This window comes from Trachemys scripta, chromosome 5, assembly GCF_013100865.1.
Source record: "Trachemys scripta elegans isolate TJP31775 chromosome 5, CAS_Tse_1.0, whole genome shotgun sequence".
Taxonomy (NCBI): Eukaryota; Metazoa; Chordata; order Testudines; family Emydidae; genus Trachemys; species Trachemys scripta.
In genome coordinates, this window is record NC_048302.1 from 80212723 (window position 1) to 80236562 (window position 23840).

At 42.0% G+C, this 23840-nt stretch overlaps 1 protein-coding gene across 4 annotated transcripts in view; it reads left to right on the forward strand.

The window, feature by feature from the left end:
• FAM149A (family with sequence similarity 149 member A) overlaps nt 1–23840 on the forward strand; it is a 73167-nt gene that overhangs the window by 34398 nt on the left and 14929 nt on the right. Inside the window, exons 1-4 of one of the 4 annotated variants that reach the window (XM_034770859.1) lie at nt 10716–11223; nt 14852–14959; nt 22434–22566; nt 22875–23017. In XM_034770859.1, the coding sequence (XP_034626750.1) occupies nt 11129–11223; nt 14852–14959; nt 22434–22566; nt 22875–23017 (479 nt within the window). In that variant the 5' untranslated portion in view covers nt 10716–11128. Of the gene's footprint in view, nt 1–10715; nt 11224–13901; nt 13972–14851; nt 14960–16486; nt 17437–22433; nt 22567–22874; nt 23018–23840 lie in introns of those variants that run through there. The other 3 variants (XM_034770860.1, XM_034770858.1, XM_034770861.1) reach the window with 3 other exon arrangements.

Genomic DNA, 23840 nt, shown 5'->3' on the forward strand with positions numbered 1-23840 from the left:
GTTAAGGTGCTTGACTAGAAGCCTGAAGGTCATGTGTTCAAGTCTCTCTTGATATTACACTGAATGGCCAGCTCCAGTTCACCCAGTTGCAAAATGAATACCTGATCCATTGGGTTAGGGCAGTCAAAGGCAAGTGTAAGGACTTAGATGTGTGGGACTAGAATCTAGGTTTGCAGAGTCTGGGATAGCAGATGTTTCCACATCACCAGAGGGAGACCATGCAGAGCCTCATCCAAGGAACACTGTGAAGCTTATGTGCCACAGGAAATACCACACAAAAGGTCCACAGTGAAAGCACCCTGTGGCCCTCTGATTGGCCCATGATCACTATTTAACCCTGGAGAGTGTTCCAAGAAGTTGTCTGGGCAACCATACAGATTTCTGACATTGGCTAGCCAGAAGGAATTGCTTCCGAGCTTCCCAAGAAAAATGCAGACATGCTACATCTGCACTGGGACTATGACTATCCCTTAGACCTGCACCCTGTGATGAAGGTCCTTTACGGATGGATCTATGCAATGTCTGAGCCAGAACTGGCAGCCTTTTGTTCATACATCTAGGAAAATCTGGCCTAGGGCTTCACCTGGTACTCCATCTCCCTGCCAGGGGCTCTGGTCCTTTTTGTTAAGAAAAAGGATGGAATGCTATGCCTCTGCGTAGACTGTCAAGCCCTAAGACAGGTGATGGTCTGACACCAGTATCCCTTGCCCCTAATCTCAGAATTATTAGATCATGTATGGTCTGCCTGAATTTTCACCAAACTGGATCTCTAGAAGGCTTACAACCTAGTGTACCTTAGAGCAGGAGACGAATGGAAGACAGCCTTTTGAGCCTGCTATAGGCACTATGAATATTTAGTAATGCAATTTAGTCTGACCAATGCTCCCATAACCTTTCAACACTTCATTCTGGGCCAGTATGTAGTCAACTATCTTGGTGTCATCCTGTGTTTTCAAAGAACCCTGGTCAACATTGTTACCATGTTCGTTCCATCCTGAAAAGACTATGGAAGCACAGAGTATAAGTGAAACTGGAAAAATGTACCTTTGACCAATCCTTCTCAGAATTTTTGGGTTATATCCTTTCCCCAGAGGGCATTAAGATGGACCCACAAAAGGTGGAGGCTATCTGCAGCTGGGCAGTTTCCAGGTCTCCCTGGGAGTTACAGAGCTTTCTGGACTTTGCAAATTTTTAATTGATGGTTCATTCCAGGCTTCTCAGGGCAAATACCCACCATGACAAACCTCCTCTGGAAAGCCATCAAATTTGTTTAGAAGCCTGAAGCTCGCCATGCCTTTGAATAGCCCAAGCCACTTTTATGACTGCTCCTGATCTAGCACATATGGACTTGTCCCAGGCATTCATAGTGGAGGCTGTTTTCATTGAGGCCATACTCATTCAGTGAGTGCTACAGCAAGTGCTGTACCGCTACTCAAAATCCTCCCAAAGACTCACCTCTGCTGAATGGAATTATGAAATATTATACAAGAACTGCTTGTGATTAAATCAGCCTTTGAAGAGTGGTGCCATCACCTCAAGGGAATCTGACACCTGATGCAAGTCTTTTCTGACCATAATAACCTTGATTAGCCGCATAAGGCTTGAACCTTGAACCAAAGACAGCTCAGATAGGCATTGTTGGTTTGATTTCATCATTACCTATCATCCAGAAGCCAGGAATGGGAAAGACAATGGCTTATCCCAAAAGGGTGAACACTACCAAGAGGACGAGGAGACTAACCAAAAACATCCTATTTCCTAAAAACTCGCAATTTCCTTAGTGTTGCAATACACCAAGACCTGATTGGTCTAATCTGATCTGCTTTGTGGAGTAATCTATAAACCCAGGAGGTGACGGAACAGCCTGAACAAATGAGAGCCAGAACCAAAATGCAGTGATCCACGTGGAATGCAATCACATAACTCAGTGTGCATATTTACATTCCACCAGGGCATCCCAGGCTAGACGTGTGTCATATGTGCCATGTCATTCCATTATTGGGCTATTTTCGCTGCCTTAAGACTTCCCGCGTGGCTTTCCATTTCTTCTGGTGACCCCATATACAAGTTGAGGTCTGGGATTATGTTGATTCTTGTGACTTGGGTGCACACACCAAGATACCCCACGCTAAGCCCATTGGCATTCTCATCTATAACCTGGGCCTCGATCACCCTGGATTTCCAGGGACCCCCTGACTCTGATGGCCACACGGTAGTCTTGACCATTGTGGACTAAGTGAGCAAAATGATGTATTTAATCTCCTTTGGCGCCCTGTCCTTTGCTGAAGCAATGGCTCAACTGCTGGTGGTGCATATTAATCCATCTTCATGGGCTTCTGAACTGTATTATCTTGGACCAAGGTCAGCAGTTTGTCTCACGCTTTTGGCGTGAAATGCTCCGGTTACTGAACATTTGCGCTTTTACTTCCTCTACGTACCACCTTCAGACAGATGGGCAGACAGAGAAGGTGGATCAAGTACTAGAGCAATACCTAATGTCCTTTGTCAACTACCATTCTGATAACTGTTCTCCCTCTTGCCTTATGCTGAGTTCTCATACAACAATGCTGACCATGCCTCCGTGGGGCAGAGTCCCTTTTTTGCAAATTATGGGTTTCACCCTCACTTCCACCCAGCTTTGCTGGCAGCCTGCCCAAACCCAGCAGCCACTGACTGGATCCAATGAATTAATCATATCCAGGAGGAGCTTAAAGACCATCATGAAGACACGAAAAAGGACTACAAGTGGTATGTGGACTGTTGATGCCAGGAAGGCCCAGCTCTCGCAGTGGGCCAAATAGTCTGGCTTGCAGCAAAACCTCTCTGTATGAAAAGGCTGATCTGCAAGCTAGACCACCAGTTACTTGGACCATTCTGGATTTATCAGCAAATCAACCCTGTAACCTTCAAATTGCAGCTCCCTCAATCCCTTAAGACATATCATGTTTTCAATGTATCCCTGCTGAAGCCTTACATGAAGGACCCTTTTCCTGACCAGTCCAAACAGCCACCCCCACCATTCCAGGTCCAAGAGCATGAGGATAGCCCATACTATCCCATACTCTAAACTGCAGAATGGGAGACTGAACTATCTCAGTGACTGGGAGGGCTATGATCCTGAAGAGCATTGCTGCTGCCCATGTCATGACATGGTAAAAAGGTTTCCTTAGGACCTGCTGGATAAAACAGGCCTGAGGCCAACCCAGAGGAAGTGGGGTGTGTGTGTGTGTGTGTAAGTGTAATGTATTGATCCATGAGACTAGACCCAGGTCTGCAGAGCCTGGGACAGGTGGTGTTGCCACCAGGAGACCATGCACTGCCACATAGAAGGGGCACTATGGAGATTAGGTGCTGCAGGAAGTACTGTTCAGAGTGACACCAACCTACGGTCCTCTGATTGGCCCATACTTGCTATTTAACCCTAGAGGTACAACAGGAATTTGTCTGGGCAACTACACAGCTTTCTGGCCTGCTGTGACTCCAGACCTCACCTATCTTTCTGATCTCCAGTCTCCAACCCCTGCCTGACTCTCACTCTTCTTGTGTCCTGATTCCAGCCTAACTACCTCTGATCTCTGGCCTCTGACCCTGCCTTGACTCTGACCCTGACTCTTGCTTATTGATCTTGGCTCTAGTGATTATTCTGATCCCTGCTTGCTGACTTCTGCCTTGTAGCCATCCTTGAAAGGTGGGTTGGCCCAGCTGTGACTGCTAGGCAAGACTGCCTATGCCCTGATTCCTTACAGTCAGACATAATGCTGGCCATGTCACTCCCCTGTGTACTGTTGACTATGAAACTGACCTGCCTTCACTGTGTCAGCCCAATGAACCATTGGGTTGGGGGAACTTTGAGTTAGACAGTGCCAGTGACCATACTCTTAATATTGCCGAAGTGTGGTACCATATGTCACCCTCCCCACATTGTCCAAATCAAATAAGATGGTTGCTATTGTGATGCTGTCCACCTCAAGCCATTCTTATCTATTCCAATCTTTTTCCTTGAATTTTCCTTTTTCCTTCCTTCTTTCTGGTCTCCCTGATTATTCTTCCTCTTTAGTTTGTCCAAAGTTAGATGTGAAAATGATCTGACACCTATCTCTCTTATTATGTTCAGTCCCTGGCTTTCTCTTGCTTTTCGTAACAAATTCGAACTCCTTTAAGGCCATGCACAACTCAAGCTAAATCTACACTAGCAGCACTTTACTGGTCTAGGAATACCGGTATACTACACTGACGAAGCACTCCTAGTATGGCTACATTACAGCTATATTAGCAAAGATGTGATTTGTACCAGTATAGTAAAACCACCTGCTACAAGTGAAGCAAGCTACACCAGTAAAAGCACAGATTTACCAGTATAACTGCGTCTATGCTACAGATGTCTGTCAGCATAGCTGTGTCAGTCAGTGATCACACCTCTTCACACCCCAATCAACATACACCTCTACCTCGATATAACACAACCCGATATAACACGAATTCGGATATAATGCGGTAAAGCAGTGCTCCGGGGGGACGGGGCTGCGCGCTCCGGTGGATCAAAGCAAGTTCAATATAATGTGGTTTCACCTATAACGCGGTAAGATTTTTTGGCTCCCGAGGGCAGCGTTATATCGAAGTAGAGGTGTATATCTATACTGGCAGAAGTCTGTAGCAGAGACAGTCTTAGTTTTTGCATCTCTCTCCGTTCGCATTTATTTTGATGCTCCTCCCCATCCTCTTCACTCTTCCCCTCACCTCTTCATTCAGCTTAAGCCACAATTCTAACAACCTCCTTCATTTCTTCCTCACATGTTCTTCTCCTTACTTTCTTTTATGTGACTCCTAAGTCTGGAACTCCTTTCTTGACCCTCTCTGCATCTCTCCACTCTGTCAAGTCCTTCACATATTGTGTCAGTCAGTGATCTATAAACCTTAGTTTCCCTTGCTAAGTAGTGACATTGAAGGGGAATCATGGAACTCTCAATGCTATATGCATTAATCCCTAAAATATTAATAATGTGATCTTACTGTAATCACCCTCGTTCTCTCTTCTTGTTCTCTCTCCATCCCCTCACTGCCTAGGAAGGAATTCAGAGGAAAGCAGTCTGAGGATTATAGTGAATCACAAGCTAAATCTGAGTCAACAGTGTAACACTGTTGCAAAAAAAGCAAACATCATTCTGGGATTTATTAGCAGGAGTGTTGTAAGCAAGTCATGAGAAGTAGTTCTTCCACTCCTCTCCATGCCGATATTGCCTCAACTGGAGTATTGTGTCCAGTTCTGAGTGCCACATTTCAGGAAAGATGTGGACAAATTGGAGAAAGTCCAGAGGAGAACAACAAAAAATATTAAAAGTCTAGAAAACATGACCTATGAGGCAAGATTGAAAAAATTGGGTTTTTTAGTCTGGAAAAGAGAAGACTGAGAGGGAACATTATAACAGTTTTCAAGTGCATAAAAAGTTGTTACAAACAGGAGGGTGAAAAATTGTTCTCTTTAACCTCTAAGGACAAGACAAGAAGCAATTGGCTTAAATTGCAGCAAGGGAGGGTTAGGTTGGACATTAGGAAAAACGTCCTAACTGTCAGGGTTGTTAAGCACTGGAACAAATTGCCTAGAGAGGTTGTGGAATCTTCATACTTGCATGTTTTTAAGAACAGATTAGACAAACACCTATCAAGAATGGTCAAGTTTTTATGTAGTTCTGCCTTGAGTGTAAGGGACTGGATTAGATGACCTACTGAGGTCCCTTCCAGTTTTACATTTCTATGATTTTATGTATCCATACCTGTGCTGGTCAATTTCTTCTTAACTTAGATAGCAAGCTTTTCAGGGGAGGGACTCTCTAGTCCCCTGTATTGCACTGCAAACATTTATTGTGTAAATTATAATGTACTGAGCCTAACTTAAGTTTTAAATACAGTTGTGAAGGTTTTGTATCTCTGTTGGGACTGTAAATTCAAGTGGCATTCCCATTTGCATTATTTTTTTGGAGTGATGATGGTGATTTTGTGCAATATGCCCCCCCCCTTTTTTTTAAAGGAAGCTTTGTTGAACTGTTTGTTACCACGTGCAATCTAGGTCATACTGTTCTTTGTTAATAAATGTGGTAAAATGGCCATTCAACAAACTGCATGGCTTTAGAGAAATAAAAGAAATTAGCATCTGCAGTTTTGTTTTGTTTTTTTTAAGTTTTCACATGGTAGCTTTACAGACAGCCTTTTTTCGCTTCCCTTTTCCAACTGTAATTCTCCATATCTTGCACTTCCTCTTTGGGTTTTATTGCCTTTGGCAAACTAGAGCATGTATGTTACAGCCTGCAATAAATCGCATTAGAGTCACTAAATATTTTTCTTCTAATATTTTGTTTTCTTTGGCACCCACTTGTTCAGATGATATGATAGTCTATCATTTCCATAATCTTATTCTTTTTATTTATTTCTTGATGTAACAGAGTTGTAATTTTACCATCTTCATTCTAGAAATATATTTTCTTTAGATCTTTGCAAACCACTATAAAATGCATATTTTAAGGCACCAAGATATAACTTGAGAGGAGGAAAAAATGGAAGTTGAGGTGACTACAGTTGTCATTTCAGGCATGGAAGCTTGCCACTCATTTCTTCTTAGGGTTTCATTTTGTAGCATAGTTAGTTATCTAACATCTATTATAGTATACTCTCTGAGGATACAGGAGTTTAAGCAAGATATGATATTGCAGTTATCCTACATTTGCCGCATCTGCAGTTTCCCTCCCCATCACATTCCCCCCATACACTAATAGTTATTTCTACAGGATTTTCCCATCAGCAACATTGTATTTGTCCTGCTGCAGAGTATTATTTCCACAGATGTGCTTGCAGCAGCAGCTTGAAGATGATTAGTCAAAACTAGTTTAATTTACACTACTGTAGCCAGTGCTTCTGGGAAAATATTGCTCAAAAGTGCAGTAGGCAAATTCATGTTGATTGTTAATTTTCTTCTGTTGCTTAGTATTCTGTAGTGGAAGAGATAAATGGGTCAGAAAAGGAAGAAAGAGACAAAGTTGCATGTGGTTGCCTTGCCCTTTTAAGGACAGTCAGTGTGCTCCTGAATTCTTTGAGCTTTGTTACTGCTCTAAAGATTGCTTGAAGCACTGTAGTTCCTGATATATCCAAGAAAACCCTAATTTTAAAGATTTTGTGCTCCTTTGTTTACTTTCCTTTGCTCTGAGTATCCATTTCTCTTGAAGATCACCCGTACACTTCCATATATGCTCACCATAGAAGTTCCAAGTACTTTTTGTACCCTTCCTCTAATGACCCCAATTCTTTATCACAGCCATACACTTCTGTTAATTCATTTGAAAATTTCAGTTGTCTGTTTTCCTGTTTAGAGACCTTGAAGTGCTCCGCAACTTTCCCCTAGAAACTTTTACTACACCAAACTTATAGAGATACGCTATGTTCCTCCATTTCTTTTTAAATTCTTGATGCTTTTTGCACACCATTTAGAAGCCTTCCTGTGCACTTCAGCCACATTTTCAGAGTTCCCTCATGTAATTGAACATCCCCTGTGAATACCCCTTCTGCACCCCTCCTGTTTAATACTTCATTTAAGTGCTCCAGCTTTGTAGATGCTCCTCAGTGTTTCCCTGAATCTGTCCATTTCCTAAGGTTCCTATTATGCTCACAAACTGCACTTCACTGTGCAGGTGCTCCATGCCCTGCCTTCCTCTCTGGGTGAGGGGATTTTTGTCCTCCAAGCCACTATATAAGTCTCCTGTGCAAAACCCTTTTACTTGAACTCCATGTAGGGGATGAAAATTTGGCCCCCTTGTAGCCACAATCCTGTCCTTTTCCTAGTCCATTCCATAAGCATTTTAAGATACCATGGTAACCATGTCCTAATTATCAGAGGGGTAGCTGTGTTAGTCTGAATCTGTAAAAAGCAACAGAGGGTCCTGTGGCATCTTTAAGACTAACAGAAGTATTGGGATGCATCTGAAGAAGTGAGGTTCTTACCCACGAAAGCCTTATGCTCCCAATACTTCTGTTAGTCTTAAAGGTGCCACAGGACCCTCTGTTGCTTTTTATATGTCCTAATTGCAGCTTTCACAATTGCTACCACTAGTGGAGCTCCACAGGGGAATTATGGCTTTAGTGGTTCCTCCCTTTGTGATCCATCTGATTCAGCTTCCCTGGTTCCCCTCAGTATTTGTGATATCCAAGTAGAGGAAAAATAATGAGTTTTACCTGGTGAAAATCCCCCTGTCCCCAATATCCCAGGCAACCAAATGGAATTTTTGTCAAATTTTCCTCATAAAATTCATCACTAGACTGTGACCAAATATGAAAAACGTCAGCCTCAGGTTTTTTTTTTTTTTTTTAAAAGACTGTCATAAGCATCTGTAAATTAGGGTCTTATAACTGAAGTGACTTGTCCATAAGGGCTGCTGTATTGTGTTGTTAGTGTAACACTCTGATAAAATAGCCAGCTAGTGGCAGTATAAAACTACGTTATAGTTTAGAACAAAGCAAATATTTCTCATTTATACTCAGATATACAGTGTGCAATTCATAAGTTGCATTTTGTTAGTGTCTTTATTCATAGTGGCTTACAATTAAAATTATGTTGCAGTGCTCTTTTGTGCTTATTGTCTGGATTGTGTAATGTGTTTATTATTATTTAGTGTTGTAGTGGTTCAGAAGAATGTGTAAAGTAAATGTTTTTCAATCTTGTATGTGAGGATAGCTGTATTTGTAAACATTAGAAATATTTCTGCATACTTTCCTTTTCATTCCTCTCTTAAAACAAACCAAAATAAAAAACCCTATAATCTAAATATTACATTTTCAAGATTTAAATATTATTTTAATATAGCTTAGCCAATTGTTATATATTCCTGCTATTTTAGCAGTTTATTTTTAGCTCCCCTGAGACGGCTCCCTTTCCTGGTAATATTTGTTTATGGAGAGATGTACAGTATTTATCCGGGATGTACATGTTGAGTTGGAACCTGTACACTGGTAGCAGTGGGAAGTTCTCTGGAGTAAATATGCAGTCACACACGTTCTCCCATTGCCTGTAGCATGAAGATTAGCTATACTTAAAACTGGGATAGTGGAGGGGAAAATTAATCCATACCAGTTTATCTGAGATGGCCGTCCGCCTGCCCCCACAGCAGGATTTTGAGGGAGAGGCTGCTAGCCAACTCTTTGCTCTGGATTGATTTGTTTTCCCAAATTCATTAACCCCTGCAAAGGAAAGCCAAGGCCTGATGTAGGTGTTATCTGGTGCTTTGCCTTTCTCTTGCATCAAACCAAGCATACAGGAATTGTTTCAGAAACAGCTGGGGAAATGAGGGTAGGAGTGGGAATGTGTGGAATTATTTAATAAGGCATATCATTAGGTACAGAGAAATTTTTAAATGGTACATTTTGGAAATACTCAGTAGGCTACATCTGCCAGTACCATGGGCAAGCACAGGAATTTTGAAGTGAATAAACTGCGTTAGAAACTCATTTCTGAAATAAACCTTCATTTAAAGTCAATTGGTGAAAATCTCCCTTGGAATTTCTTTATTAAATGGTGCTTTTGAAATAAAAATTCTAACACCAGGACAAAGGAGGAATCACCATCATTCCCCAGAGTGACATTAATGATCTTCTTTTCTCCATATGTTTATGGTTTACTGTGCATTGAGGGTGTGCATGCATTCTTGTTGCCTGGACTGATGCTGTAGCTCACTCCAACCCTATGCCTGGTACAAGTTCAAGAACAGGAGTATTTTTAACCACTGTTTTTGGCAGCAGTTGTCCCTACCTGTGTTGCTTTTTGTTTTATTTTTGCATTTCCCTCCTCCAAATAAGGTGGGCCAGATTCAACCACTAATATTCAGTGAGTAGTACTTTTTTTTGAGAGTCATCCTGTCATTTCAGTGGGGTTAGGAGGGCAGTAAAGTGCTACTCGTTGCTGGCAGAATCTGGACCCCAGTGAGCAGTCCAGCAGCAGCCTTGCTCTGAAAATCCTGTCCCTGGGATGGGAAGGGGCGGGGGAACCTATTCAGATGTCCTGTTGGGTGGAAGGACTTGGCAGGTGTGTGTTAGGATGGTTGGGTATGGCTTTTCTTATTGGCTAACATGAAGGTGGGGGGGGGCATAGGTGTTGGAACTGGGGGGGCTTCAGCACCCCCTGGTTTGAAGTGATTTCCATTATATACAGGATTAACTGTTTGGTTCAATGGCTCTCAGCACCCCCACTATACAAATTGCTCCAGCACCCGGAGGATGGCTAGGGCTTTGTTGGGTTTAGGGGGCATTGGCATTAGGGCACTAAGGCTCTTGTTCCTGGAAGGAGGGGAATAATTGGTAGGAAGACTATAACAGAGTTTAAAAGAGAACTGGATAAATTCATGGTGGTGAAGTCCATCAATGGCTATTAGCCAGGACGGGTAAGGAATGGTGTCCCTAGCCTCTGTCTGTTAGAGGGTGGAGATGGATGGCAGGAGAGAGATCACTTGATCACTGCCTGTTAGGTTCACTCATCTGGGGCACCTGGCATCGGCCACTGTCGGTAGACAGGATACTGGGCTAGATGGACCTTTGGTCTGACCCGGTATGGCCGTTCTTATGAGGGAAGGGGTGCCTGTGTGGGGGGGGAGTGATGGGGTAGTGGTCAGGGCTCTCCCTAGGGTGAGAAAGTAGGGCAGGGTCCGGCAGCTGGATGGGTCGGTCACTTGTGGGGTGTGGCGAGGGTTGTTCGGGCAATGAAGGCGGCTGGCTAGAGTGGGGTTTCCTGGAGCGTGGGCTCGGCTGGCACAGTATCTGCCCAGGGGAGAGCCGCGCCCTGGACAGAAGGAGCCGCCCGGCCCGCTCACTGCAGCTGTTGTGGAATTCCGCTCCCCGCCACCTGCGGCCGTCGGGAAGGGGCGCTAAGAGCCCGCAGCGAGCGGAGGGTGAAGCTGCAGCGGCTCCGGAGCAGCCCGACCCCGCAGACCCCTTTCCCACCCGCCCCCGGCCTCTCTCCCGACGGGAGATGGAGGGTCACAATGAGAAATGACAGGGGGGCGCTGCTTGCAGCCGCGTCCGCGCTGGGGCCGCCAGGAGGGACAGGGACCCTGCTGGGCTGCTGCGAGCCCGGGCGCCGCTCTTCTCTGCGCCTTTCATGCGCGTGGCTAGCGGGGTGCGGCGCCCCTGCCCCCCGCCCGTGACTTCCGACCCGCCGCGGCGTGCCCGAGATCCGGAGCTGGTGGTCATAGGGTAAGGCTGGAAAACACGGGGGGCTGCGCGCGCTCCTCGGGCCTCGGGGCTCCCTCCTTGCAGAGACACCAGCCTCAGCCTCCGCGCGTGTGCAGGCGGAGGTCAGAATTCTCGGGGGCAGTGCGTGTGCGGGGCTGTGTTACACGTGTCCAGTGTGTGTGAATATGGAGTGTGTGGACACATGTATGCAAATATGGATAGTGTGTACAGCTTATTATGAATAGGGTATGTGAGTGGTGTATAAAATACATGATGGGGTGGGGTGGTAGCAAGATGTATTGGTGTAAATTTGGCATGACTGTATTACTAACAATAGGTTATTCCAAAGGATCACCGGTAAAACCTTTATACCATACCATCAAGTGTTTTTCCTGGCCAAAAAGCCTGTTTTAGAGCACTTGCATTTTTTTTATTCTTGTTACTTTTTCATACCTCAGCCTGTAGCTCCAGGCTCTCCCAGTGCCAGGAGAACAACCTGGGGGAGCGAGAATCTCTTATATTAAAAATTCTGTACAAAGAGATTTTGTTTATTAATAAAAATGTCATGATTTCCAGTTCAGTATCTCAGCACCTTTTGGAAATCTCTCCTTTTGAAAAGTATGAGGTTCTTTTTCTAGCATTCAGAAGGCACAAGATATCTGACCATGAATACCATCGCCATTGTAGACTGACTGTTGTCCAACTGGGGCCTCAGGTCATTTTAATCAGGCTTGTGAGGTGTGAGTTTCACATCTGGGAAGAGAAAAAAAAGGAAACATTTCTGTGGCCAGTGGATTTAATTAAAATAATGGTGTCTGTTTTGAAGCTGTTCAGAAGTTTGGAATTTTAGAATTCGCTGGGGAGAGGGATTAGAGGGCAGAGTGCAGCTGAGGCAGTCAAAGGTGCATGATAGATGCAGGATTAAATAGGAGTGTACATGTATGTAATAATAATTTTGATGTCTGAGTAGTGACTTAATGCTATATTTGACCTTTGTTCTTTAGAAATAAACAAATATGTACAATTGAAATCAGTGGAAGGCCCACATTTGGAACAAGGGTAGAATATAGCTCAAAGTGGCTGTTTTGGCTTTAATTTAAGGCTTTAATTGCTCATGTCATTCTTCACAGAACTCTTCTCATAACCATAAACAGTGTCTGTATGCATTGCGTTCAATCCCAGTCAACACTAAGACAAATTGGAAAATAGTATGGCTGATCATACAGTCTTTACATGGGTATTACTTAAGTAAGGAATTATTCATCTCAGAAAAGGTTGCAGGATTGAGCCTATATATTGTGTTTACAAACGCGTGTATTTCTTCTAAAGAGATTTCAGTTTTTTTCTGAGCAAGATGATTTCTCTAAAGAAAGCTACTTTGTAGTATTCCATGCAGTGTTAGAGTTAGGAGCTTAGGGAATAATTTATGTTGGGGAGATCATGAAAACATCATAGCAGATCCTAATAAATATCAGAGTTTAGTTATTTGTATATATTTATTTAGCTCATTTATTTTTATTATCTAAGAAAAATGCCTAAGAAGTATCTGCATCAAAATAGAACACAGGTGTCCCATCAAGCTACCATTCAAATAGTGTTTTGAACCCTCTCCTGTGTCTGTGTAAAGTATTGTATGTGTTCTGAAGATATATTTATACTTCATAAACTGCTATATAATGATTTAACAATACTATATTCAATAGAAATTGTGTGTTCAAATTTAACTAAAACTAAGTATCAAAAATTAAGATGTTATCTGAGATTATGTTGTTATGGCAATATTAAAAAAAATTAGTATTGTGTTTGATAGGGTTTTTGGAGAGAGATGAGGTTATATTACTGCGTGTGATCTAAGGGTGAGAGGCTTTTCTGGAGTATTTCTGGTTTTATTGTCTGCTGGCTGAGGTAAATTGTTTCATGAATTTGACTATTTAGGGCTGCTAGCTGGCAGTGTAATGTTATTTGTATATTAGCATTAGGGTCGCTCGGTGATTGTCATAAGTCTAATGATTGTTAGGGTACTCTTAGAGCTATTATATGGGAGTTCTCAGTGTTGTATGTTCTAAATGGATCAGTTTAATTTATTAATTGCACAACTGAGTTAGATTATAGCCGTTTAGAATTGTAAACTAACAACTACTCCAGTTAAAAAAAATACTAACTTTTCTCTCCACAGTAAGATATTGTAGTAGAAATAGAAATAGCAATAAAGCAACAGTAGAGTTTTCCTCATCTGTGTATTTTAAAGTATGTAGTTTAAGGTTTATAGACTTTTTAAGTTATTGAGGGTGGCGACATAGAACTACATTTTATAAGTAACAATCAAAATGAGTCAGAAGATCAGTACTAACATTTGTTACATTGGAAAGGGCAGAGTAATGAAAATTTTTATGGCCTATCCCTAATGCAAATTATCCAAATTTCTTCAGAACTGAAGTAATGGTGCTTTAGCAACTCATGAAAATTTTGATATGTGTACATATCTTGATATTTAACTAGCATCTCAGATTTCCTAATGAAAATGTTAAGTTGACTGTTTAAAGACTCTTTGAAAAGGCCCTGTTCTACCTAGTAGCATATTTGTAACTTCTTTTCCTGCAGACTTTACAGGCAGTGAAACCAGCTGCAGGTTAATGATTGAACAACAACATTTATTTAACTAAGTACTGTCTGAACAATTACTGTTTTGTACTTTTGAAGTACCTCTGGTGCCGGGAGGGAATGCTGCATGAGTGTTTTTCCTGTGGTTTCTGAACTGCAAAATACAGGGTAAAGAAATGTTTGAAGAATAACATGTAGATTTCTGTACAGATTAATACCAATCCTAAAATAAGCCTTTAATTCCATTAAAAGTACACTCAGAAATTTTTTTTTCCTCAGGAAAGCTCTTGTAAATTGACTTACTATATCTTAAAATTGTTTGAGCAAACATTTTTGTTAATTAACACTTTTAAGGAGTTGGCCGAGGCGGAAATTCAAGTAATTGTTCTGAATTCATAGACCAGATACTTTTCAGCCAGTGTTCCTGTCTAGTGGTGAGAGATGCTTTATTCTGCAATCATACAGTCATCAGTCCAGATCCTGCAAATAAGTTGTTTGAGTTCATAAAGAAAAACAGGTTGCAGGAAGATGGAAAATAATACTTTTTTTTTCTATAAATGGACTAAATGCAAAGCTAATTTATTTTCTTTTTTTCATTGCTACCTTGGCACCCAGTTCTCCCATCCTTTAAACGAATAATCCCATTGACTCTGATGATTGTGTGCAAAAGGTTTGTAGGATCTTCCCTCCGATCCCTGATTATAGTACTAGTTCCTAGGCAGAAGCCTTCTTATTTGCCAGTTTGGGAGTAAATTCATTCTGTCTTACAGCGCTGTACTACCATTCTCACCATAAGTGCACATTCTTGAGTGTTGTACAGGAATCCAGAGTTCTCTTCTTTCACTTGTGACTGGAATTTACAGTATCAATTCCAGTGTGAAAATCATTTGCTCTGACCCTCTTTTAAATCAGATCTGCTCTTTTCATTTGGCTGTACAGTAGTCTGCTGTACAGTAGTTAGTTTCTACCCTTTGTTTTTGATTGGAGACATGAGTTATGATTATGTACAGACTATATAATTAATATTGTTTTCTTGTGGTGTTTTCAGAAAGGGGCTGTCCAAAGGATCTACAGATCGTTGTTTCCCAGGGAAGAGTGGAGATCTTCCAGCAATTTTTATGAGAAATGTGCAGGACGCCATTGACAATTTTACCTGGTATGCATTAACTTCTGAAATAGTACTTATTAATAATAGAACAATGGGCTAAGTATGGTAATATAATCCATTATAACTAAATATTACAATGTGTCTACAGCAAATCTGGATAATTAACAGGTTGCTTTATTATTTTGGAAAAAAGCGGCTACATTTAATACTATGCTTTTACACAAATGTAGTGCGGTTTCTTTTCACTAAAGTACATTCTCTAACATAGTTAAAATGAATGTCATCAATCATTTTTCGGTAAGCTTTTCCTGCAGGAGTAATGGATCAAGAAACATCATCGCTTAATTCAAGTGATTATTTTCAGATTACTTCTTGGATTACATTGGTCATTTCCAGGTCATTTTCATGGATGACAGGTGGTAAGTGTGGACTTCAACTTTCCAAATAAACATTATGCCATGCAAGGGAAGCAGCAGTATAACTAGCTGAGATAGCAAGTAAATTCACCTTTTTATGTATTAGTCTGCTTAACTCAAAATTTGTCTTCTCTGCATTTCAGGCTGATAACATTTTCCTATGGTCTTCATTTTCTCCAATGTACTTAATATTTTGTACAACCATGATTCTTTGCTTCTCGGAGTTTATTTTTCCTTTCCCCACCTCTGTCCCCACTTCCTGAGTAACATAATCCCACATTATTCTTCTTCTTTTTTTTTATAAAACTATTATTATTGAATCTCAAAGCATTTAATCTAGGAACAGAAACACACAGGCTCTGTACTGCATAAAATACAAATAACCCTAATTTACCCAAGTTCTTGTTAATCAGATCTCCTGTAAATATCTCTGGGTTTGAACTATGCTCCTGGGCTCCACAACCTCAGAGCAAAATGAAGAGGCACCAGCCAGCATAGAGAGTCCAGGTTCAAACTTCAGAGTTCAGTGAAAAGAAACTTAACTGTTTTTGTAGATCAGCTAACTTTAAAGAGGCCTCACTCCAGCTACCACTGCCTAGAAGTTGACTGGTCTGCAAAGATGACTGCCTGGATCTTCACTGCATTCCAGTGTTGGAGGATCCAGAGTATAGTCATTTAAAAGCCTTCTGACAAACTAAAAACCCATAACTGAAAGTTTACAATGGGCTCTGTGATGTTTCACTCCATATTCTTTATGAAAATATGCTTATGATATGAATGTGACATAACTGAGATATACTTTATGCAAGATGGGTCTTGTAAGGTGTCATTGGAAATGTTATGATTTACCGAATGTGATTATCCAATTTGTATACCTGTATCATTTCTGTATCTGAAGTTAGGAATATTGACTATGTATCTGTATTTCAACTATGCTACTTTGGGTGACACCCACTGCTAACACTTCAGGTACAACAATAGAAAAGCCAGACAGGGCTGATGACCCATCAGCGAGGACAATGGACTGTGAAAAGGGTTGGCCTTCCTGCGAACAATCCATACTGCCACTGACTCATGGACACTGTAATACTACAGAGTCAGGTGGTCTTGTCACCTGATACTAAACATTACCTGGGACTTCTTGTAACTTTCCATTGGAAGGGAAGGGGAGTCAATTTGGGAAACAAAGGATTTCTGCTTTATCTAAATCCTATTTAAGGGTGGGGAGGAAGGCAAATGAGACTCCTCCTCTTCATGGCCTATCTACCCAAGAAGAAAGCCTGTGTGCTTGACTGAAAGAGGCTTGTGAGCTTAGCCTGTCAAGGAGGGTAAAGGGGACCCAGGTTGGCAGAATAAGCTGACTCGGTGGCACCTCAGCACAGCAGGTGGCACCCCAAAGGGCCCAAACCCATCACAGTGGTGTAGTCGGCAGGATAGCGTGCACAGATTATTGCCCTGAAACACTGGTGGTGATTTTAAGTGAGTTTTAAGTGTGGTGACTAGAGAACAGACAAAGTGGTTACTGGTTTGTTGTTTTCTGTTTGCTTATTTTGGGCAAGAGAATTAGGGACAGGAAAAAACAGCAAAATGAGTGAAAGTGAAGCTACGAAAAAGTTGGAGCTCTGCAGATTTCAGGCAGCAGAAAACAAGAAAGAGCATAAAAGACATTTGGAATTACAAGAAGCAGAAAATGCTGGGGAGAAAGCAGCCCATGAGGGCCATGGAAGCCCAGAAGCAAGCCCTGGAATTGAAAGTCAAAGAAATTGAGGCCCAGAAAGCAACCATGAGAGGGCATGGAATTGAGGCAGCTCGAGGCTGACAGGGAAAGGGAAGATCGGAAGCACGAACTGGCTGTAATGGAGTGGATGAGACGGAGCCCCACACCAGGGGGCGCCACCTCTCCAAAAATCCACAAGTGGGAGTGATTATGTCTACTATATAGTGAATCTGGTGATGTTGCTGAATATTTCATCACCTTTGAGAGGCTGTGTATGCTCCATGCGATTCCTGATGATCAAAAGATGACCACTTTGGTTGCAAAATTGACTGGGAGAGCTCTGGACATATTCAATAAGATGCCCATGGGTGATGCTTCCAATTATAGTAAATGTAAGGATTTGGTTTTGAACAGTTTCAGATTACATCTGAAATGTATAGAGTAAAATTTAGAAGCTCTAAGAGAGTGGCTGGATTAAGTAATGTGTCTTATATGAACCAAATAAGAGATTTACTGGATAAGTGGGTGAGGGGAAAAGATATTACAAGCTTTGAAGGAATGTGTGATTTGGTTGGTCAGGAACAGTTCCTGAATATGTCTAGTGATGATGTAAAACAATGTTTATGGGATAAAAAGATGGAAACAGTCAATGAACTTGCAGTTTATGCTGATAAATTTGAGCAATCCCAAGCACCTAGTAGGAATAAATCACAGGCCGAGGGGTTTAAGTTTGGTGGGAAGTAAAGTCCTCATTTTACCCCTGGGAAGAAGGAGGGTGGATGGGAGGCTGGACACTCACCTCCCCAAGTTCACTCCTCCAGTCCTCGTCCCAAATCTCCTGTGAAAGCAAAAGAGCCCAGAAGGTGTTATCATTGTAATTCCACTTAGCACCTGAAGAATATATGCCCTGTGCTGAGTGGGAACAGGCAGCAGGCAACTCATGGAAATGCTGCTACCCAGAGCATAGAGGCACCTCAGGCAGTTGCCACTCATCACACAGGATTTGTAAAGGTTGCCACTGCACATCCAGGCAGTAAGTACATGAAGGCTGTTAAAGTAAATTGCAGATAACTCCCTGCATGGAGAGATACTGGTGCAGAAATCTCTGTGGTCAGGAGAGACCAGGTTCAGGAGAAAGACATACTGCCAGGACAGATGGCAGACCTGTTGTTAGTAGGGGGTCACAAAATCTTTGTGCCTTCGGCTAAAGTGAACATGGATTTGCAAACTGGGATTTGCAAGCTGAGTTAACTCAAAATCCTACACAAATTCTTCTGGGAAATTACTTTTTCAATGTGGCTAGGGCTATCCAGGGGTGTGTCAACAGCAAGGAGAAATCTTATGCTGAAGCTCCAGTGGGAAGGAGCAAGACTACAGAAACTGCTGAGGAAATGAGAGAGAGTCTCTTTAATTCCTCTACTGCCCTGCAAAGCAATTTTCTACCAAAGGTGGGAGTGGGTAAAGTGAGCTCCTGTCCTGTGGCTATCTCCTCGGGGGATGGGAATGTTTTGTCTGATGGTAGGGAGTCTGTCCAGGTTGCTGGCTGCCAGGAAGTGGCAGTTAAGCAAGAAACAGAACTCACTCTAAAATGTAAAGGAAAATGTGTCCTAAAAGAAAGCCCAGAGAAAGGGGGGGGAAATACTGGAGACCGCTGCCGTGGTTAAGGTTTCCATGGGCTCTGTAACTGAAGGCAAACCCAATTCAAGGAAGGAGGAGGGCATAATGCTTAGCAGTAAAGGGTCTGTTCTGACTGTTAGCTCTGAGCTCATGGCTGAACGGGGCAGATGCTGCTCTGAGGAACACAGGGGTGTGTGCTTTGCAGGGGGGTGGCAAGGAGTTAAGAAGGAATGTGGGGGAGTATAGGAGTGTCCCCCACACTTATTACAGGGAAGGGTTTTCCCAGGAGAAATTTGCTGGATCTGCATCTGCACTCCCAGGCACCTCACCTGTGGCTCAGGTTTTAAGAGGGAACGTAACTGACTTCTCGGAGTGGAGCAGCCATACAGATGACCTCTGGGGAAAGAGAGAGGGGTGACCAAGGGTACCCCAATCCAGGTCCCACTTTTGCAAAATGTTTTTCCTGTTGTGCTTGTGAAAACTAACTCTGTCCCTTTAATGCGGGGGATTCGGGGGATTCTTCCAAGCATTCTGGTGTCAGTGAATATGCAAATTCTGAGGAAAGAGCAGAGACAGCCACTTCCCAGGCAGGTAAACCCCTCCCCACAGCTAAGCATTAGCCACTGAGTGATGGGGGTGGGCAACTCAAAGGAATCCCGGGGAGGTTGGGGTGGGAGTGGATTCTTTGCATGGGCTTAACCCTGGAGAGGAAATGCAACTTCACAGGGGGTGGGCCAGTAACATACAAGGTCCCCATATACCCTTTCCTTGCCAAAACCTCAAAGACATACCTAAACTAAGAACCTTTACTGAGGGGATGAGAAATACAATGAATGCTAAACAAAGTGATCTGTTTAGACAGTGGGCGTGGTATGATAATCCTACTTGGAAGTGCCTCTCTGTCATGAATTTGCTGGTATTTTATATCTCTTACTACACACACTGTGGGTCAAGACAAAGAATTGGATACAGGTGGTAAATACTTTAAAAATATGTAACATGCATGATTTTTGGAAGAATCTTTGGTACGGCCTGGGAGTGGTAACAAGAAAGTCCTATAACAATACTGCTTCTCAGCTTGTACCTGTAAACAGGCTTAGAGCTGGGCACAGCAGAAAAGGCATAACTAATCTAGACTGCTGTGTGAAAGGGGAAACTGAGGCACACCGCCTCATGGCATTGGTGGTTAAATGCCAAGACACCAACACTTTAGAAGATATTGATATCTGCATTATTTTTGCAATGCTACATACCAAAATGTTTTCAGGCAATCTGGGAACAGAAACCCAGGACTTTGCAAAACCACCTATAGATAACATTACAGTGTTTGATAACACTTGGACGTTGTATCACCAAAGCCAAAACGGGATTTTAGGCATACTGCCTCCATATTGGTCAGCGACCAATCCTCTTGCAATAATCTCTTGGGGAAGGTATGATGTTTCACTCCATATTCTTTAAGAAAATATGCTTATGATATGAATATGACATAACTGAGATGTACTTTATGCAAGATGCATCTTGTACAGTGTCATTGGAAAGGTTATGATTTACTGAATGTGATTATTCAATTTGTATGCCCGTATCATTTCTGTATCTGAAGTTAGGAATATTAACTATGTATCTTTATTTCAACCATGCTATTTTGGGTGACACCCATTGCTAACACTTCAGGTACAACAGTGAAAAAGCTAGACAGGGTGGATGATCCATCAGCGAGGACAGTGGACTGTGAAAAGGCTTGGCCTTCTTGCGGACAATCCATACTGCCACTGACGCATGGACACTGTAATACTACAGAGTCAGGTGGTCTTGTCACTTGATACTAAACATTACCTGGGACCTCTTATAACTTTCCATTGGAAGGGAAGGGGAGTCAGTTTGGGAAACAAAGGATTCCCGCCTTATATAAATCCTATTTAAGGGTGGGGAGGAAGGCAAATGAGACGCCTCCTCTCCATGGCCTATCTGCCCAAGAAGAAAGACTGCTAAAGCCACCTGAAGGGAAGGCAAAGGGGAGTCCAGACTAAGATGGGGTCCAGTCTGAAAAGGAAATATAACTGGAACTCTGAACCACAGAAACTTTGCAACCTGCCTAAAATAACATTTAGTGTGAGAATTTACATTTTGTAATGTTTCTTAAGTATATTGAGCTTCTCTTGTGTACTTTGTTTTATTTGATCAGTAATCTGCTTTGTTCTGTCTTATCTCTTATATTCACTTAAAATTCACCTTTTGTAGTTAATAAACTTATTTCTTGCTTATAATATAACCCAGTTTATGTAATTGCTAACTGGGGGTTGGGCAAGAAGTTGTATATATCTCCCTCCACATTGAGGGAGGGGGCGAATTTCATAAAACCTTTGGGTTTGTACCCCTTAAAGGGAGTGGGCAACAGAACGGATCTCTGTCTCTCTATGCAGCTGGGTGTCGCCCTGCCTGTGTGTTTGCCTGGAAGAGGCTTGTGAGCCTAGCCCAGCAAGGCCAGGTAAAGGGGACCCAGGCTGGCAGAATAGTCTGCCTCTGGCACCGCAGCACATCAGGTGACACCCCAAAGGGCCCAAACCATCACAAGCCCACTCTCTGTATGTGTAAAATATAATCCATAGCAGTAAATATAATAAAGCAATACTAATTGAAACTTTTATAGTTTTAAACACTTTACTATAAGAAATAATGCAGTTTCTAATAGATTTCGGGGGCGATTGTCTATAACTTGTACAGTTTTGGCTGCACTGAGTTTACTGTGCAAAAGGACACACATTCTTTCAGCACCTTTCACATATTGAGGATGTATGCATGTACATGGGTGCATGTGTAAAGTAAATGCCTATACATATGTTCTGGGTGTCCTGGTAATAGTTAAAATGATAATCACCCAGCAGTGTAATATGGTAGAAAAGTTAACCTATCAATAGAGCCCTACCAAATTAACAGCCATGAAAAACACGTCATGGACTGTGAAATCTGGTCTCCCCATGTGAAATCTGGTCTTTTGTGTGCTTTTTCCCTATCCTGTGCAGATTTCAGGGGGGAGACCACAGTTTCTCAAATTGGGGGTCCTGATCCAAAAGGGAGTTGCAGGGGTGTCACAGGGTTATTTTAGGGCGGTCGCGGTATTTCCACCCTTACTTACTTCTGTGCTGCCTTCAGAGCTGTGTGGCTGGAGAGCAGCAGCTGCTGACTGAGGGGCCAGCTCTACAGCAGCAGCGCAGAAGGAAAGGTGGCAATACTATGCCATGCCATCCTTACTTCTGCACTGCTGCGGGAGGCGGTTCTGCCTCCAGAACTGGGCTTGTGGCCAGCAGATATCGCTCTCCAGCTGCCCAGCTCTGAAGGGCAGCAATGCAAAAGTAAGGGGAGCAGTACCGCAAACCCTCCCCCCCCCAACTCCTTTTTGTGTCAGGACCCCTAAAATTACAACACCATGAAATTTTAGATTTAAATAGCTGAAATAATGAAATTAGTGATTTTTAAATTCCTATGACCATGAATTTGATCAAAATGGTCTGTGAATTTGGTAGGGCCCTACCTATCAGCCTTTGGATGATAGATATGATTGCAGCATACATCCATCCCACTCTGTCTAAAAGCCAATACCCATCTCATCACCTTATCTAACAGATGGATTTCACAGCATGTTCAGAAAGTCACGTGTGTCACACACAGGCATACATCACTACCATATATATGGTATGAATATGTGCAATGTTACTTTTAGTATGTTTGTGTAAAATATATTTGATTATTATTATTTTGTTTCTTTCCACAGTGAAACTGTTTCGTCACTGTCTTCTAGCAGTCCTATAACACCAACAGACTTGAATAATTCTTGGTCTGGAATACAAAGCTATACTACTGGCTTGTCCACTGAAAGAAGCTCAATTTATTCTTGGAGGGATGATGTATGTCACAGAAATTTTTATTAATAGTACTTTTTATCTAATTTATTGATGAAAGATCAAACTGTTTTACAGAAAACTAAGTTTTTGAATTGTCGTATAGCACATGACTTGTGATCGAAAAGTTACTTTTTTCCAGTGCAGGACAGCTGCTATAGCAGTAAAGAAAACCAAATTAGTAACTAGGTCATTTGTTAACTCAACTGTATCTCCAGTGACTAATAATAATAATAATAAATGTAAAAAGGTTGTATATTTTATATGGTTCTCATTTTAAATGTATTTCCTAAATATAGTCTTATAATTTGTAGGAATTTGACAAAGCTAATACACAAAGAGTGCATCAGTCATTCTGGGATGTGGATGAAATGTTGTTTGAAGGAAAAGTGAGTTCTCAAACCCAGAGTCTGCAGGCAGAATGTAAAGACTGGACCAAACGGTCTCTTCATCTGAGGTAAGGGAATTGCTTAATAGAATTAGTTCTAAGCTATCAGAATTTTGTTTGATTAATTTATTTATTTTCTAGGTATCTCAATCTGAGCTGTTCTTATTGGCTTATATTTGTAGTATTATTTTCAGAATTGTGTTCAAATTCATCTGCAGTTCAGTGGTCAAACTGCGTGTTAGTCCTTGGCCATGCATGGGCTCTCAGTGCTCTACCTGCTCATGATATTCATCCTAAGTAATGTAATCATTGCAAAGGGTTTTATATTAATGCAGTATCATGAGAATAGTAATGTGTGTGAAAATTAATATGAGAAAAGAAGAAACATATTTCAGTAGTGACTTTTAATATTTACAGAATACATCTAATAGTGCAATTAATACTATGTTTATAAAAACTAACCTCAGTGAAGACATACAGCAAAATCCTAACTGCCTTGAAGTCAATACAAAGAGACTCATGCTGTCAATTCTGCCCTTTGAATGCTGTCTTTTTTAGGAGTAGTGAGAAAAGAGTGTCCATAGGCTGCAGGAACAGTGTTTGGCCATGGTGATGTCACCATCCTGGGTCATGTAAACCAATATGAACCAATGTGAAATGTTAGCAAAGCAATAAGTAGTTCTATAAATGGAGAGATATGTACTTAGGGAGAAAGTGTCCTTGGCTCTTTCATGGTGGTGCAAGGTGCCCGCGGAACACAGGTACTGCTCTTTCCTTCAATCCCTGGCACAGCAAACCACCCAACAAGGGCAGGGAAGAGAATTAGCCATGGGACGATGCCCTGTTATGTGCTCAGAGGGTCACACAACACCATTAAAGTGGTACTGCTTTG